General features: G+C 44.2%; 1 protein-coding gene across 8 annotated transcripts in view; it reads right to left on the bottom strand.

Moving 5' to 3' along the window:
- TACC1 (transforming acidic coiled-coil containing protein 1) overlaps positions 1-18,703 on the bottom strand; it is a 95,971-nt gene that overhangs the window by 52,396 nt on the left and 24,872 nt on the right. For all 8 annotated transcript variants that reach the window (XM_087969617.1, XM_087969619.1, XM_087969621.1 and 5 more), the window contains exon 2: positions 15,757-15,869. In XM_087969617.1, the coding sequence (XP_087825743.1) occupies positions 15,757-15,869 (113 nt within the window). The remainder of the gene's footprint in view (positions 1-15,756; positions 15,870-18,703) is intronic.

Here is an 18,703-nt window from a genome sequence, read left to right as displayed (position 1 = left end):
GCCTTTTTTGGCCTCCCAGAGGCTTGGAAAAAGCCTCTGCAAGGCTTTTCAGGACGAGTAATAGGCCCATTTCGTCACTTCCGGTATTACAGGGAGGCTGAAAAAGGCCTCAAACCAGCAGAAAAATCAACTGTGAGGTGCGTGCATGCATAGTGAGGTAAGTTTGCCTGCGGCTTGTGTGCCGACACAAATGGCTCTGCATGCCACTTGTGGCACATGTGCCATTATACTGTTCTTCCTTCCCACAATCTAACCGCTGGCTTATGCATGTATACCCATCATAATGGCTTCACCCTTAACCCATGCTTTGCACACCAAAATGAGTTTCCACATTGTTTGCTTTTAGCAAATGCATTTCATCTCATGTTGCATGAATGCAATGCCATCCACCTTCTGTTTCAATCTGTCCATCAGTCAGTCTGGAACAATTCAATGGAGTTCTTCCGAGAATAGACAGATAGAGAGGACTGTTACTGCAGCAAAGTCAATTCTGCTGGTCAGCTGATACAGAATAATGGATTTGCATTCATGCCAGAAACAAAGGAAGGCAGGAAAAAAAGGTTTTCTCTCTATATATATACTAAAAGTTGGCATCGTATTGCATTTCAGATCATCCAACCAACCTTTAACAGAGTCAGCTCTTTGGTATCACTTTTTATTCTGTTCAAAACAAGAGAAGCAAATTCAAACATAAAGTACTAGTCTGCAGGCATTCACTGTTATGATTTTTAAGGACACCTATGGGGCAGTGGTAGGATTCAATTTTTTTACTACTGGTTCTGTGGGCCTGGCTTGATGGGCATGGCAGGGGAAGGATACTGCAAAATCTCCATTCCTGGGGGAAGGTTACTGCAAAATCTCCTCCTCTCTCCACCCCACTAACCTGCTTTCCGGCTCCATTATCCTGTGCAGGGCAACCAAAGGAGACCCAGCCAATCAGCTGGGACATGGGAGGCAGATAATAGATGGAGGCGGGGCCAGTCAGAGGTGGTATTTGCCGGTTCTCTGAACTACTTAAAATTTCTGCTACTGGTTCTCCAGAACTGGTCAGAACCTGCTGAATACCCCCTCTGCTATGGGGCCATTCTTAGAAATAAAAAGAATGCTTTTTTTTGCCACTTAGTTGAGTTTGTAAAAAAAAAAAAGTGAGTTTGTAAAAACATAGTGAGGTAGGAAGGCTGGTAGCTACCACGAGAGGTGCCAGCAGGGATGAAGGCAATGCCTTGAACGTTTTGTGCAGAGAGTAGATTGTGAATGTACACAAAGAAATGTATGAAAACAATTACAAATTGGTTATTGAAAAGTAGAAATAACCTCAGTCGACCACTTCAGCTACTCCAGTATACATTAGTCAGTTCCTACCTATGGAACTATTTCAATCTGGAAAATTTGATTTCTGCATTTGGTTCCGTAGAAGATTTGCACGAAGCAATGCCTGAATAGCTGAATTGGATATCCAGTTATGAGGCCGCGGCCATACTCCCATAGAAATTTTGTATATAATTATGTGGATTGTGTTTACTACTTTTCTATCACCTTAACATCATACCCTGAATAATAACAATAATCCAGAAAATAATTCCTGTTCATTACTAAACCTTCTGCCTTTCCCCACATCAGTTGCTTCCCTCACCCCCGATAAATGTTTGAGAAAGGGAGACAGTGAAAATAGATGAGTTTTTGTAATTCCTCCCTTGATGTCTTTCGCAGAAGTCCCTGGTCATCTATGAGTGAGGCTGAGCAACTGGATAGTAAAACCCACCTCTGGAAGAATTCTTAGTTAAGTGTTTATTGAATATGATTCTTGAGGGCTGAATATCCTGCTTGCATTCAGCACCAGAATCAGTCACACTCAGATTGCATAACAAATCCATGAAGTAATTTTAAAAAGCAGAGGGATACACTACTGTTCAAAAGGCAGGTAGGAGGCATTCCTGAAAAGGTTCAATTTATCCAATCCCTAGGGAGTGGCATGTTCTCAGTTTTATTTGTCTATTTTGATGTATACAGCCAGCCACCCATCTTACTTTTATGTGGCTCCGCTTGGCTTGCAATTAAATAAACTTTCAGAAAAACCTAACCAGCACGATGTATTCATTCAATGAAAGCATGTCCTAGTTGATGCTTTTGTAGCAGTTCACCTCATAGGCGTCAGCAGGCAACTCTCATAGAATGGTGTGCTTTTTCTGCACGAAATGTAGTCCTTTGCTTTCTGGGAACTGAGCAATTTTGTTTAGAACTCAACTGAACTTCAGTCAATCAGAACAGAGCTGGAAGGGACCTTGGAGGTCTTCTAGTCCAGCCCCCTGCTTAAGCAGGTGACCTAATACCATTTCAGACAAGTGGCTGTCCAGTCTCTTCTTAAAATCCTCCAGTGATGGAAGCATCCACACCTTCTGTATGCAAGCTGTTCTGGTGGCTAATGGTTCTCACTGTTAGGAAGCGTCCCTTTAATTCCAGGTTGCTTTTCTCCTTGATTAGTTTCCATCTGTTGTTTCTTCTCTTGTCTTCTGGTGCTTTGGAGAATAGCTTGACCGCCTCTTCTTTGTGGCAGCCCCTCAAATACTGGAACATTTCTATCATGTCCCCGCTACTCCTTCTTTTCTCTAGACTAGCCATACCCAATTCCTGCAACCGTTCTTCGTATGTTTTAGTCTCCAGATCCTTCATCATCATCGTTGCTCTTCTCTGAACTTTTTCCAAAGTCAAAGTCACTTTTCCCAAACTTTAATTGGTGCATCGTGTTGGTTCTATTAGTGACTTTTACTCACCAATCTTCATAGCGGGGTCAGATATCATGTATCTGAGTACATGCAGAATCCAGGATAAACCCAAGAGATGTTGGTATCCAGGGCATGATAATGAGGAATAAGCCACCAGAAAGTTCTCTCACGTCAGCCCCCCTTGGAACAAGCAATTAGCACCCTAAAACTGAGTGGAATAAATGCAGGTCTCATTTTGCCTCTTTTAAATAAACAGCAATTTCTCCCGGCAGTTGCCCAGAAATTCGAAATTCAAGCAGGTGGTTGCAGCTGCTGAACGTTAAGGAAACCAAGAGAGTCCCTGGTATTTGGCAGGATTTCTGTTTAGCATCTCGCTTCCTCTGCAGATCTATCATCAAATCTATGACTTTCCCAGTCTTGCTGCAATGGTGTGAATCAGCCTAGCCAAAATTGCTTACACGGCGCAAGCAAATTGCCTTGGCATACATTTTTTCTGAGCAGGGACAATTGGGGGAGGAGAGAGAGAGAGAAAGACAGAGAGGCAGAAAGAATTTGAAGAGGAGCCAACATCATTAATGGCAGTCCATCTTGAAAGGCCACTGCATGGAGAGTACGTTCTTGGCACAGGTTGCCCGAGGGAATCTAAAATAATCTATCTTCTGTAACATTCAACCCAGCACACTTAGTTCATCTCCCAAGGCAACGTCCTGGGGACGAGGATGATGCTATGGCCTACAGGGATTATGAAGGCCGTTTCAGACTTCAGGGCTGAAATTCTGCAGCAGGGAGATAACTCTTGTTGACGGAAGTAATATGAAATACACCTTGGTTGGTGAAAAAGAAGCTTCAAAGAGCACAGTCAGATAGTACTGCCTGGAGAAGACCTCAAGGTTGATGATCATCACTGGAACTAGAGAGTTGTCAAATACTCTGATCCCTGATCGAAAGGAGAGATTCTGAGAAATTGAACAAGGAGAGATTCAACTTGGAAATAAGGAGAAATTTTCTGACCGTAAGAACAATCAACCCATGGAACAGAAGTTGCCTTCAGAAGCTGTGGGAGCTTCATCACTGGAGGCTTTCCAGAAGAGACTGGACTGGCCTCTGTCAAAAATGGTGTAGGGTCTCCTGCTTGGGTGGGGGGTTGGACTAGATGTCCAACAAGGTCCCTTCCACATCTGTTCTGTTCATATGAAGATCAGTTGCAGAAATAGGGTTTGGCTAGTCTACTGAAGAGAAAGACAAGGAGTGACATAGCATCTTCCAATATTTGAGGGGCTGCCACAAAGAAGAGGGGGTCAAGCTATTTTCCTAAGCACCCGAAGGCCAGACAAGGAATAATGGATGGAAGCTGAACAAGGAAAGAGATTCAACCTGGAAAGGAGGAGAAACTTTCTAACAGGGAGAACATTCAACCCATGGAACAGAAGTTGTGGGAGTTTCATCACTGGAAGCTTTCAAGAAGAGACTGGACTGCCATCTGTCAGAAATGGTGTAGGGTCTCCTGCTTGGATGGGGGGGGTTGGACTAGATGACCTACCATGACCTGGATGACTGAGAATCTCTACAGACTTTTAGCTATACAGTTTGGGATGAACACCCTTGGAATGGTGTGGGAGTAGGAACGGATTTCCAGAGGGAAAAATTGCAGACTACAGGAACCAGGAGCACAACTCAGGCGACCCTGAGGACACAGATAAACCTCCCAATGGCCTCAACCACCCTCTAAAAGGATGCAAATGACCAGCTTGTCTGCAAGGAATATAAATCCTTCCATTCCCCACCATCCTCTCAGAGCTGAAGAAGCTTCTTGGAGGAGAAGCGAAAGGTCTTCAAAAGGGAAAAAACAACCCCAAAAGTCTAGTTGCCTCCTGAAAAAAAGCACCTTTGGGTTACTCCTGAATGAACTGCCTTGCAAAATAAAGGCCAGATTCGGGAAGCTCCTGCTCCTTCTGATAGTGTCAGCAGTTTGTTCCTCTTTTCTAGCCTCAGACCACCTATGATGACCCAGGGTGGGATACAAAATAAACACAGTCACAAAAAACAGGTAAAGCCCCTTTTATTTCTTCACTTTGCTTCCCAGCTCCAAATATCCTTGACTGGAGACAAAAAACTCCCACGTGAGCAAGAAGGAGGAAATGCCGTTTAAACTAAAAATGCCTATACATTATAAAGAGTAAAAAAACAACACAAACCAGGCAAGATAAGGGCTCGAAGACGTTCACAGATATCAGAACACACACTGGGAAGGACACCAAACTCAGAGAGGAACAATAAACTTAGAGATATTTCCATGCTTTGTTTCCAGCACTCGCCCGTACGCATGTCCGTCCTCTTATCCAGTTGTCACAGCTGCAGCCCATGAAGAGGATCAAGGTCCTCTCCTCTCCAGTAGACCACATCTCTCCCTTATCCTCTCCTCCCCACGTGCCCTAGGATGGAGAGGGGATGAGCCTGGGTCCTCCTCTGACTGCCCAGCCGGCCTCTGCCCTTCCCTGGCCCCCTCCACAACCTCCGGAGCCACACTTCCATTCCCTGTTGGCTGTTCCTCCTCTCCCTCAGAGTCAGTCTCCACCAGGGCCATGACACCGCCTGCTGAGGTGACAATGAAGCGGAAAGGGAGCATTTCCTGGGGCTGCTGCCTTCCCTGACCAGCCTCTGCTTCAGGCTCAAAGCCTCACAATTAGCACTTCAAGCAAGAGCCAGATTAAATCACCAATTAAACTGCTTTCTCTCAGCAGGAGCTACCTAAAGGTTTTAGCTACAAAAAGCAAGAATGCAAATGAAGTGCTCCAAGAAAAGCACTGCATGGAAATAACGCTTTCCAGGATTGTAAGGATGAGGTAGGCCATCGGCTTACAACCACAACCGAAGCCCAAAATTCCCACCGCTAAGCGAGACATTTGTTAAGTGAGTTGCGCCCCATTTTAATGACGCTTCCTTGCCATGGCTGTTAAGGGAATCTGTACAGATGTTCAGCTGGGGACACGGTTGTTAAGTGACAATGACCTGGATGACTGAGAATCTCTCCTATCCTCGACTTACGACCACAATTGAACCCAGCATTTCTGTTGTGAAATGGGACAGTCCTTACGTGAGTTTTGCCCCCATTTTACGACCTTGTTGTTAAGTGAATCACTGTGGTTCATAAGTTAGCAACTTGGCTGTTAAGTGAATCTGGCTCCCCCCCCCCTTGATTTTGGTCTGTCAGAAGGTTGCAGAAGGGAAATCACTGCAACCGTCGTAAATATGGGTCAGTTGCCAAACGTCTGAATTTTGAACCTGGGAGTGCTGCAACGGTCATTGTGATGGCCCAGGGCATGGCACAAAAGCAACAAAGTCCCAAAAGTAGGTAAAATGCTTTTAATACCTCCAACTTGGCCCCCAATGTCCAGTTATCATCGGCTGGAGAAAAAACTCTCCCAAGAACAGTTTTTAAAGGGAAGAAATTCTGTCCGAACCCAAAGTACATATAAATTTTAAATAAAAACCAGCACAAACCAGGCTGCAGCAATTAACGAGACAGGGTAGGATAAAGAATTGCAGGCTTCAAAAGTTAACAAAACACACACACTTGGGAGGACGCCAGAACTCAGATAAGACTTGACAAACCAAAATAATTTCATGCTTTGCTTCCAGCAATGTTGCCATGCGCAGTTGGCCCTTTTAAATAGTCTTCCCAGCTGCAGCCCATGAAGGGGATCAGGGCCCTTTCGTCCCCAGTAAACCACGCAAATCACGTTGCTCCCTTATCCGTTCCTCCCTGTGTGCCCTAGGATGCAGAAGGGGTGGGCCTGGGTCTTCCTCTGAATGCCCAGCCAGACTGTGCCCTTCCCCAGTTTCCTCCACATCCACCGGAGCCACATTCCCACTCCCTGTCAGCTGTTCCACCTCTCCCTCGGAATCAGATTCCAACAGGGGCATGACAGTTGTAAGTGTGAAAAACAGTCATAAGTCACCTTTTTTTTAGTGCCACTGTAACTTCAAACGGTCACTAAATGAACTGTTTTAAGTCAAGGACTGCCTGTATTGTTTTTAAGAAGTGGCCGTTCTCAGGAAAAACGAATCAATCCCAGGCTTGCTATAGAATTCTGCAGGCATCAGATAACAGAAAATAAATAGCTTTTGCAAGAAGCAGCTGCTAGAAATGTGGAAGATTACAAGCTAGAGCATGAAGGATGCCAATTATATATACATGTGTGTGTGTGTGTGTGTATGTATATGTATATGTATAAAATATATATTAATTTAATACTTCCAAGCTGAAAGTTATTTTTCCCTTACATCTCACCTCTGAGGAAGGAATTAAAACAGATGCAAACAGAAGTTCAGATTCATTTGGTAGCTGACAGTATATCTGCAGGTAGTTCTCGACTTACAACCATTCATTTAATGACCACTCAAAGCTACAAAGGCGCTGAAAAAAAGGTGATTTATGACTGATTCACTTAACAGCCATGGTCGTAAAATCAGCGGTGACTCACTCAACCGCCTTGCTTAGCAACAGAAATTCTGATCCCAGTTGCGATAGCCATAACTCTTAGATTTATATACCGCTTCGCAGTGCTTTTACAGCCTCTCTAAGCGGTTTACAGAGTCGGCCTCTTGCCCCCAATAATCTGGGTCCTCATTTGACCCACCTCTGAAAGATGGAAGGCTGAGGAGTCAACCTTGAGCTAGTCAGGATTGAACTGCTGGCAATGGGCAGCCTGCAATACTGCATTCTAACCACTGGAAAAGAAGGGAGGGAGGAAGAGAGGCAGGAAATGAAGGGAAGGGAAGGGAAGGGAAGGGAGGGAGTGGTGAGTGAGTGAGTGAGTGAGTGAGGAGGGAGGGAGGGAGGGGGAGGGAGGGAGGGAGGGAGGGAGGGGAGGGAGGAAGGAAGGAAGGAAGGAAGGAAGGAAGGAAGGAAGGAAGGAAGGAAGGAAGGAAGGAAGGAAGGAAGGACAACAGCACTTAGACTTTTTGCTTCACAGTGTTTTACAACCCTCTCTAAGTGGTTTACAGAGTCAGCCTCATGCCCCCAACAATCTGGGTCCTCATTTTACCCACCCTGGATGGACAGAAAGCTAAGGAGTCAACCTTCAGCTGGTCAGAATCGAACTGCAGGCAGTCGGCAGAATTAGCCTGCAATGCTGCATTTTAACTACTGCACCACCAGGGTGATCATAAGTCAATGCCTCCCTTTTCTTGTTTTATATCTTAATGCTGCTTAGAAAGAAGAAGAGAACATCAAAACATTACCAACACTATAAGTGGTTGCAAATTCTAGAATTTAGTAGCCTCGGATTCAGGAGAAGAGGTTTATATTTACATTTAGGTTAATGCTGACATGTTGCTCCTAATAAATCTTTTGAAGCTTGGCTCAAGGCTCATGATTTAATTAGGGCAATCCCTGGAACCCTGACAGAAGGGCTGTTTCCTCTTTATAGTGTTCAATACAGGTAGTCTTTGACTTACGATCACAATTGAACCCAACATTTCTGTTGTTAAACGAGACCTTCCTTAAGTGAGTTTTGCCCCATTTTACAACCTTGTTGCTAAGTGAATCACTGCGGTTCATAAGTTAGCCACTCGGCTGTTAAGTGAATCTGGCTTCCTCATTGACGCTGCTTGTCAGAAGGTCGCAAAAGGGGATCACAAGGGAATAGTGCAACCATCATACATAGGAACCAGTTACCCAGCAACTGAATTTTGATCACATGGCCGTGGGGATGGTGCACTCTGAAAAACAGTCACAAGTCACTTTTTTCAGTGGCTGTCATGCCCTTGTTGGAGTCCGATTCCGAGGGGCAGATTGAGCAGCTGGCAGGGAGTGGGAGTGTGGCTCCAGTGACTGTGGAAGAAACGGGGGAGGGGAACAGTCCGGCTGGGCATTCAGAGGAAGATCCACCCCCTCTTCATCCTAGGGCATGTAGGAAACGGAGAAGGGAGCAATGTGGCTTATGGGAGAGAAAAGGGCCCTGATCCTTTTCATTAATTGCAGCTGGGAGAACAGGATATAAGTGGGGCGTTTGCACACAGCTCCTTGCTGGAAGCAAAGCATGCATTATCTTTGTCAAGGCTTATCTGGCTTTTGGCATCCTCCCAACTGTGGTTGCTGCCTTATCTTGTGGAAGTCTGCAATTTATCATCCTGGCCTGCTGTATTAATGACTTCAGTGTGGTTTCTGTTGGTTTTTTTTATTTCTAATTATCTTTACTTTGGGTTTGGACTGCGTTTACTCCCTTCATAGACTGTTTTTGGAAGAGTTTGCTATCCAGCCGAGGATAATTGGACATTGGGACCCCAGTTGGAGGCATTAAAGAGAAATTACCGTATTTATCGGCGTATAACACGCACAGGCGTATAACACGCATCTTCATTTTAAGAGGGAAATTTCAGGAAAAAAAATTAAATTTCTAAATAAAAACTTTGAAGCAAAATAAGGGTAGCTCAGAACTTTTTTTTTATTAATATTATTACCACTTATAAGGTAAATCAGTGGTCCCCAACCTTTTTGTACCAGGGACCGGTTTCAAGCAGAAAATTTTTGCAAGGACGGGGGGAGGGGGGAAGAGAAGAAGGAGGCTTCGCTCTCTCGCTGCTCCACCATCCAAGGAAGAAACTGCTTCAAAGAAGCGGGGGGCTTTTCCTGTCGCCGCAGCTATTCCAAAGCGCCCGTTTCACCCCAACTCCCACCCCGCGCGCGCGCTTCAATCCACAGTGTCCCATTCTGCCTGCCTGCCTGCCTGCCTTAGTTTCTGGTTGTTTGGGAGCAGCTTCGGCTGAGAATAATAACTATTCGCCTCTTTTACTCAGCCGAAGCTGTTCCGATTCAACCATTAACGAAGGCAGGCAGGCAGGCAGAACGGAGCACTGCGGGCGGGCGGGCGGACGGGGTGGGGGTGGGGAGAAACGGGCGCTTCAGGGAAGCTGCGGCGACAGGAAGCCCCCTCTTTGAAGCAGTTTCTTCCTGTGCTGGTGGAGGAGCGAGAGAGCGACTGAGAGAGCTGACCCAGAGAGAAGGACAGGCTTCGGTTGCTTTCTCCCTCCCCTTCTTTCATTTGTGTCCTTGATCCCGATCCCAGCAGCATTCACCGAAGGCTTCTTAACATTATATCGGCGTATAACACGCATACATCATTGCCCCCTATTTTCAGGGGGAAAAAGTGCGTGTTATACGCCGATAACGGTATTCTACTTTTGTGACTGTGTTATTTTTGTGTCACGCCCCGGATCTTCACAGTGGCGTTGTAACTTTGAACAGTCACTAAATGAACTGTTGTAAGTTGAGGACTAACTGCAATGAAACAGTAACAGTATTCCAATATTTGAAGGGCTACCACAAAGAAGAAGGGGTCAAACTTTTTTTCCCAAAGCACCAAAAGGCAAGATGAGAAACAACGGATGTAAATAAATCAAGGAGAGAAACAGCCTAGAACTAAGAGAAACTTCCTAACAGTGAGGACAATTAACCAGTGTGGACCATCTTCCCTTCAGAAGTTGTGGTTGCTCCAACACAGGAGGCTTTTAAGAAGAGACTGTTGTGGTTAGCCGGCAGCAGGTGCAGATGGTGGAGGAGAGCGAGGACTCGGATGAGGGGCCAGGACCATCAGGGAGTGGACTGCTGCCTTCAGAGATTGTGTGGGCTGGCAGCAGCGATGAGGAGGTTCCCGAGGAGCTTGTGCCAAGTGCGCATGTGCGCAGGATGATTCGTAGAAGAGAACAGCTGGAGCAGCACAGGAGACTGGGTAGTAAGGATGCAATGTAATGGCCCCTCCCTCCAGGGAATATAAGCCTGGTTTCAAAAGGTTTTTGCCTTTGCAAAAGGCAAAAACGCTCTTAGGACCCAGCATTGTGTGTGGAGACTCCGGCTTAATTCTGTCAAGGCTTTTCTGGTTGGCCAAATTGGCTGCAAGCCATCTTTTATCTACAAAGAAGTTATTTGTAGATTGAAGCTGTGAAGGTTTGAATAAGGAAGACTCAAGATATATTACAGCTTGGGATAAATGGTATAAGTGGATTAAAGAGAAAAAAACCAGGAAATTAAAAGATATGTTTTTGATGAATGGGGTAGTTAAATTAAGAATGTTTACCAAATAAGAAACGAATAGTAGCAAAATTATTACCAAGAAAAAAGCACACCGTCTTAGTTGATTAGAAGCATATGTTTTATATGTTTATTTATTATGTATTTGTATATATAGATTTTGTCTACAACGTAAGGTTGTATTCGATGTATTGTACATACTGTTTTATCTTTTTTAATCTCTAATAAAGTTTTCTATTAAAAAAAAAGATGTGAGGGTTTGAGTTGCTGCATTTGTTTGAGATTTTCTTGCTGGTAACAGGATTGGGTCAGAACAGAGACAAGACAGCCATGACCCCCTCAGAAACCGCAATAATTAATAACATATATGAATACGTCGAGATGGACAGGTTGACGAAGCTATTGAAAAATAAGGAAGAAGCAGAATACTATAAGATATGGGATATTTGGTACGAATGGATCAAGAAAAGACGCAAAGGTGTCAAATGATATTATATGAGGCATCATAAAGTAATAAGGTTTATGCGTAAATAAAAGTATATACGTATAAATGTACACATGTGTAAAATGCTCAGAATGATGAAGAATGAAGAATTTAATATAGGGATGGAAAACACAGTAATAGAAAATATTTACAAATGTAAACACTGCTATAGTATCGTTGCAAAATGTGGAAAATTGTTTTTAATGGTTGAAACGCTGAATAAACAATTTTTATTTTTATTTAAAAAAAGAAGAGACTAGACAGCTATTTGTTTGAAACAGTATAGGGCCCTGATGGTGAACCTATGGCACGCATGCCAGAAATGGCATGCAGTCATTCCTGTCAGCACACGAGAGGTCATCCGGAAGATCCCCATTGTGCATGCGCGCGCCCCAATCTGCCAGCTGATTGTCAGGCATCTGCCACACATGCGTGGGGAAAAGGTTAGCCATCACTGGTACAGGGTCTTCTGCTTGACCAGGGGGTTGGACTAGAAGACCTCCAAAGTCCCTTCCAGCTCTATTCCGATTGTTTGAAAAAGGCTTCTTTTTAATCTTTGCTACTTGCCTTGCCAAGATTTTGTTCAGACCCTTAGACTATGATGGATTCACATGGCAGGTTTTGCACTCATCATGTCCTTGATCTTTTCACGAGACTGATCAGGAGACGGCCAGGCACACATTAAAAAAAGGGGGAAACTCCCCCTTTACAAAAATACAGAGGTTTGCTGCATCTGTTAGTGGTATATATATATATATATATATATATATATATATATATATATATATATATATATATATATATATATATATATATATATATATATATATATAAATAAAACATACAGAAAGGGCTTGCCCTTTTATTCTGCCAGAATTTTTTTAAAAAAAAAACAACAACCTCCACTGTCTAATTTATAGCCCTGCAAAGCCTCAAATTCAGCAGCGAGATCTCCGCTGTTTCTCTCTTTGTAATACAAATTTCACGCTTACAAAGGCAAGAGGATAACAAGGGGTGGGGGGAAGGATTTTGGGGCGTGAAAGGAAAATTCTGTAAGATGCAAAATTGTAGGGCAATGCTGGAGAAAAAAAAAACAAAAACCCCGCAAGAGCTTGGATCCATCTGTTGTAACCCTCCTGCAACAACTCTGCTAAATAAAGATCTCCCCAACCCCTGGCTGTTTTGCTAAGCATGGGACCCCCCGCAAAAGATCCGCTTCCTCCACAATGACAAAGGGAGCTGCCACGTTTGAGACACACACACTCTCTCTCTCTCACACACACATATCCCTCTCCCGCAACTCGCCGAGACTGTGTGAGGTGTGTTTATCCTGAGGAAAAGCAGTTGGCGGCATGTGACTTGCATCAAAACGAACGGCTACTTTGTCGGTAGAATGAAAAGGAATGTCTATGTCAGTCTTTTGTAGCTCTACATTTGTGATCTTCACACACACACACACACACACACACACATATAAGTTCTCCAGAAGATTTCATATGGATAAAACTAGACGGGCCTCTCTTTGGGTCAGCCATGACAAACTCTAACATCCAACCACAAAGGAAGGTTATTCCATCGTACTTATGCGCTCATACGAAACACATGGAATAAAACGATCGGAAAGTGACCTTGGAGGTCTTCTAGTCCAACCCCTTGCTCTGGCAGGAGACCCTAGACCAGTGGTGGCTAGCCTTTTTCAGCTCCTGTGTCGATAATTGTGCGGGCGTTCGTGAGCTCTTGCTCACTGCCAGCATTCAGAAGGCAATGCCCCCGCCTGCGCATGCGCATGTGATTTCCCCGCCGCACGCCATGAGTCTGTGCATGCGCACACGATCACCCCCTCTGTGTGCTGCGCATCTCTGTGTAAGGCATGCAGAAAGTATCCATGATATCAATCACACCGAGACATTTTCTCTCCAATTGATTTATTTAGAAACAGATCTGGTATGTCTAAGGCAATTTCCCAAAGTGAAAGTATTTTTGCGCCGTTACGCAGAATCCACCTTCTCTCCTCCCTTCTCTCCTCCCACTTCTACACTTCATAAATCAAGAGAACCAATTAACTGCAACTGGAATTTCTTAATACGACATACAGAATAACCTTGAACTTTTTAACTCCTCCACCCCCCCTTTCATGAAATGTGGCAGCTGAATTTTAAAAGCTGACACTCTGCACACGCGCACACAATTCCCCTGCGTGCTGCGCATCACTGTGCATGCGTGCACATCTCCGCGCATCCCCCGCCCACCACGCATGCGCGCCAGATATCTGACAATCAGCTGTCGGGCGGTGGCGGTTTGTACGCATGCACAGTGGGGCTCTTCCAGGCGAGCTCTCGTGTGCCAGAAGAAGTGGCTCTGCATGCCACTTCTGGCATGCATGCCATAGGTTCGCCACCACGGCCCTATACCATTCCAGCTTTTTGGCTGCCCCTGTTCAAATCAACAAGGTGTGTGCTTGGGAGAATTCAGGAATAAGCCCACAATGGTGCAAAGAAAAGGGAGATGAATTTTAAGAAGGGAATGAGAGTTAGTACATTGAAAATATATCTGCTGAACAAAACTCCGCATTGGTAACAGGAAAGGCATCCGGCCATTAAAACACTCTGCTAGCTCCATTCAATTGCCCAGACTCTACCCTGCATGGGATTATGGGGTCATTAAAAGAAGATAATGATGAGTTAGAGTTAGTACAACTAATCTTTGCGCAATTCCTTGCTCTAAGCTACCATGTGGCTTGCATACATCCTATCTCATGGCTTCTAAACCAAGATTTCTGATGTAGCACTGTTTGCCAACTAAAGCTTGCTTAGCAAATCCTAGTTAGAGCAAATTCACAGAGAAGCCATTTCTGCTCTTCATTTTTCCCTACATTAAGGGGAGTGCTGATCACTGTATGCTGTGTTAAGCTTTTTGAAGGAATGCTACTACAGTATTATCAATATTTTACATTCAGTTATTAGTAATAATCGCTGATGGAGAAGAGTAATGACTTAATAGAATGAATTGCCTAGATCAGGGGTGTCCAACCTTGGCAACTTTAAGCCTGGGGAATTCTGGGAGTTGAAGTCCTCCAGGCTTAAAGTTGCCAAGGTTGGACACCCCTGGCCTAGATTATGGGAGATGGAGCAGTGACCTTACAAAAATAGAGAGTATTTCCTAATGAACATTTTTCTAAAGGCATCTTTCTAAAGCCCAGGACCGAAAGCATGTTTTTCTCAGTTAGAAAACTGGAAACCCTCCTTATTTTTGCAAGCAAACAATATGAACGAGAATATGAACAAAGGGATTATTCCCATTATTCATAGTTATTATCAACAGTTCAAGGACTCAGGAATTTGCCAGCAGGAAATGTTATATTTGCTATAAAATGTTCAAATGATCACATTTCATCCTCTGATTTGACTGAATATGGAAGAACCCAAAGGGATACATGTAAACAGAGCTCAAACCACCACCAATCTGGGATCTGAATATCCAACATAACGTAATAAACTCTTCAGGTTCCAAGCTTAATAAAAAGCTACTGTCTGTTTATCAGTTTTCCAGCCCTAAAGGGCAAACAGTTTGCTTTTGACTTTTCTTATATTTATTATTAATAGAAACTGCAATTTTCAGCAAACGGCATTTCATACTTCTGCAAGGACATTCCTGAAGCTAAGTCCATCTGGTTACCTAGCTTTCTTTCATGGAGAGCATCCAGGCTGGAATTCAAGTTTCTTAACAACTGGTTCTGTGGGCGTGGCCTAATTTGTGGGTGTAGCTTGATCACATGACTGGCTGGGCATGACTTGTATGTAAATATTGATGTAAATATTGATTTTTTAAAAAATTTTAAAAAGCCAACTTTTACCCAAAATCAGGCAAAGCAGGCAGGCAGATTGAGTTGCTCACAGAATCACAGTTTCACTCAGAGATCTATCTTTCTGCAATCTGCTGCCTGAGTCTGCACTGAAAAATAGAAGCTTCAGTCCTAAGGAAGGTTCATCTCTGCTTTTAGATTAGCTAGAAAGCAAGAAATCCAATGATTTCCTGCTTTCTAGCTAATCTAAATCTCCCAGCACAGCTGATAGTCAGAACAGCTGATGGTCGGGGGGGGGGAAAGGAAAAATAGCAACTTACCAAAAATTAGGCAAAGACACAAAGCAGGCAAGTTGGATGGTGCATGCCAGGTAAGGAGTGAGTGGGAGGGGAGGGGCCAGTGGCGCAATTTGCCGGTTCTCCAAACTGCGCAGAATCGTAACAACCGATTCTATAGAACTGGTCCGACCAGGTAGAATCCCATCCGAGAGCATCCACAGTGAAATATGGTAAAAAACAACAACAACCCAGATCTATGCTCAGCTCAAATTACCAGAAGGTTGAACTAATATGATGAACACACAGCTTTGTCCCTATTAGACCATGCACAGAGCCAAATGATGAGCCACAGGGAGAAAAAAATACTAGCAAGAGAAACAGGATGCACTGTGCATTTTTAGCAAAGGAAGGAAAAGTAAGGCTCAGCAGTGGTTTACCTTGGGACCCGACTTCCAGATCCAGATCCAAATCCAGCTCTTCCAACTCTTTCCCCAAGGAGTGGATCGGCGTCTCTGCCTCAGGAGTCCCAAAATTGCCTTCCGAATCCGAACTGCCAAAGGAGGAAGGAGAGGATGAAAAAAAAAACAACCCCATTATTTCCTCCAATCAAATAAGCGACTTTTCAAGCTTGTTATCAAGAACTGTTTTGCAAGAAGAGTTCAAAAAATGCACATATACTTATGATTCATATAAAAAAAATGATACAAGGTTTGATTGCAGTTGTGGACATCATGTTATGTCTTCCTCCAATGACACTGCCATTCAGGTGTTGCTTACCTGTCCCCAGGGGTGGGCTTCAAATTTTTTAGCAAGGGGCTCTCTGCCCTAATGACTAGCTGGGTGGGCATGGCTGGGTGGGCGTGGCTAGATGGGCATGTGACTGGGTGCATGTGGGCAACTAGAAGTTGCTTCTTTGCCCTAATTACCAAAAAAAAGATATGTACCAAAAAGTTTTGTTTAATTATTTTGTGCATTTAATACTTACATAAAAGACTGGGTGAAACTAGGATTAATAGCAGTGACTGTGAGTGGGATCTTGGAGTCTTCATGGAGTTTCTGGTGAGTTACATGATTCTTATTATTTGGGAATTAATCCCCTCGGAGGTAGTGGTTATGTTATCTGATTTTCTCAATGCCTCTGCCTCCCAAGTGCTGAGTGGATTGTTTATCTAGCTTGCAACACTTTTACGAGGTGTGAAATGCTCTTGGCTGAACACCCAGAAGTTCAATTAAGCTTACTAAGAGCTTTCCCTTGCTGCTTGTCTTTCTGAGGTTATTGTGGGGAGGGCTCTCTGAGCCCCACAGAGTCTTAGCTAGGGGCTCTCTTGAGCCCCTGCAAGCCCCCAGCAGCCCACCCCTGCCTGTCCCATTTTTTTTTCTGGGAACCCTTTTTTAAACAGAGCACTGAGCTGGAGTGAACTTTTAAAATGCCCCTGAGATATTAACATGGGTTCCCTGGCATTTGTAGGAAATTCGGACAATGCTGAGGATGGGTGTTTTGCTCCAGAACACACATACGTCTTTCTATTGGTTTTTATTTTAAATAATCTAAAAAAACCAAAACATGGGCAGGTTGGAAACAAGGGAACTATCAGGCACTTGGTTTCTCTCTGGCACTGTGTTGGAGAACAGGGAACTAAACCTTCTAAGAGCAACCAAGATGATTAGGGGACTGGAGGCTAAAACATCTGAAGAACGGTTGCAGGAACTGGGCCTGGCTAGTCTAGTGAAGAGAAGGACCAGGGGAGACATGATGGCAGTCTTCCAATATTTGAGGGGCTGCCACAGAGAGGAAGGGGTCTCAAGCTATTTCCTAAGGCACCCAAAGGCCAGATAAGGAATAATGGATGGAAACTGAACAAGGAGAGATTCAACCTGGAAATAAGGAGACAAGTTTCTGACAGTGAGAACAATCAACCCATACATAGAACAGAAGTTGCCTTCGGAAGTTGTGGGAGCGTCATCGCTGGAAGTTGTCAAGAAGAGACTTGACTGCCATCTGTCAGAAATGGTGTAGGGTCTCCTGCTTTTGGGGGGGGGGGTTGGACTAGATGACCTACAAGGTCCCTTCCAACTCTTAATCTGTTAAAGGGTGTGAGCAAACATGAATTTGCGGCTTTTTATATTTTGCCTGTTTGAGCATCAGAATTTTAGCACCATTTCCTTCTCTGTTGTTGTTCCAAGGAAGTTGTTTTGGCTCCTTCGGAAAGCTAATTTTCTCAGGACCACAGCCACAAAAAGCAATTAAATTCTCCCCTCCAGTGCATGCTGCATCCAATTATTAACCATCCTCCCTGTGGATGCTATTGGAAACTTTGAACTTCATTTGTAATAGGTCACCAGAAGCATGTTACACTGGCTACTAATTAATTCCCGGGTGCAATTCAAAAGGCCACTATGAACCATTACAGCCTAGTCAGACTTGGCATGAGCTATACACAGAACCACATTCTTCTACTTGAATCAAGACAACCAACTTAATTGTCCCAGGAGAAACTATGGGAGGTATCCCACTTCTAAGAAGCTAGGGCAGAGGTCTCCAAACTTGGCCAGTTTAACACTTGTGGACTTCAACTCCCAGAATTCCTGAGCTAACATGACTGGAGGAGGAATTCTGGGAGTTGAAGTCCACAAGTCTTAAAGTTGGCCAAATTTTGGGACCCCTGAGCTGGGAGGTCAAAGCAAGGAGGTGTGTCTTCTCTGGGACAAAATCTGTTCTTTGCTCAGCTGAGATCAAAATGCCACCCTAATTTTTTTTCTTTTCTTATTTATTTGGAGAGATGCCGAAGATGGGAGTTCTCCACCACTATAGTGATAGGAGCGCTTGCCATCTGGGTTTCATTTTGACGCTGGTTTGGGGTTTCAGTTTTGAACTTTTATTTATATCTACTGTGGATATTCTAAAGTATATTACATTCGCTAGCTATCAGGAAGTCCTAGAAGATTCCACTGAGCTGCAAGATAAATAAACTCCCCCACCCAAAGGCCCAGGTTTTGTTTGACTCTGAATTCAGTTTTCCACCTAGCTAGGGGTTTTCCACACCCAGACCATTCACGAACATGCTATTCCAATGGACAGGGCTTAAGCCACGTCCTCCTTTCTTTCCACCCACATCATCCTTCAGACACGCTCTGTAAACACCTCCCCTATTTATGGTGCATTCTTCAGCTGCTGCGAGTATCAAAAGATCAGAGAAGAGGCTCATCTAGAGCAGAGGTCTGCAACCTTAAATACTCAAAGAGCCATTTGGACGCATTTCCCACAGGAAAAAAAAAACACCGGGAGCCACAAAACCTGGCTGGGCATGGCCAACTCGATGTCACTCACTCCCACCAACAAGGGCCGGAAGAAGCTCCAGCAAGAGTGAGGCCCCGGCTGTTTCT

Source organism: Notechis scutatus, chromosome 7 (genome assembly GCF_049901735.1).
Source record: "Notechis scutatus isolate UNSWTSFEM ecotype Mainland chromosome 7, rNotScu1.2, whole genome shotgun sequence".
NCBI lineage: Eukaryota > Metazoa > Chordata > Lepidosauria > Squamata > Elapidae > Notechis > Notechis scutatus.
Note: the sequence above shows the minus strand (reverse complement) of the source record. Positions and strands in the feature narration are given on the sequence as shown.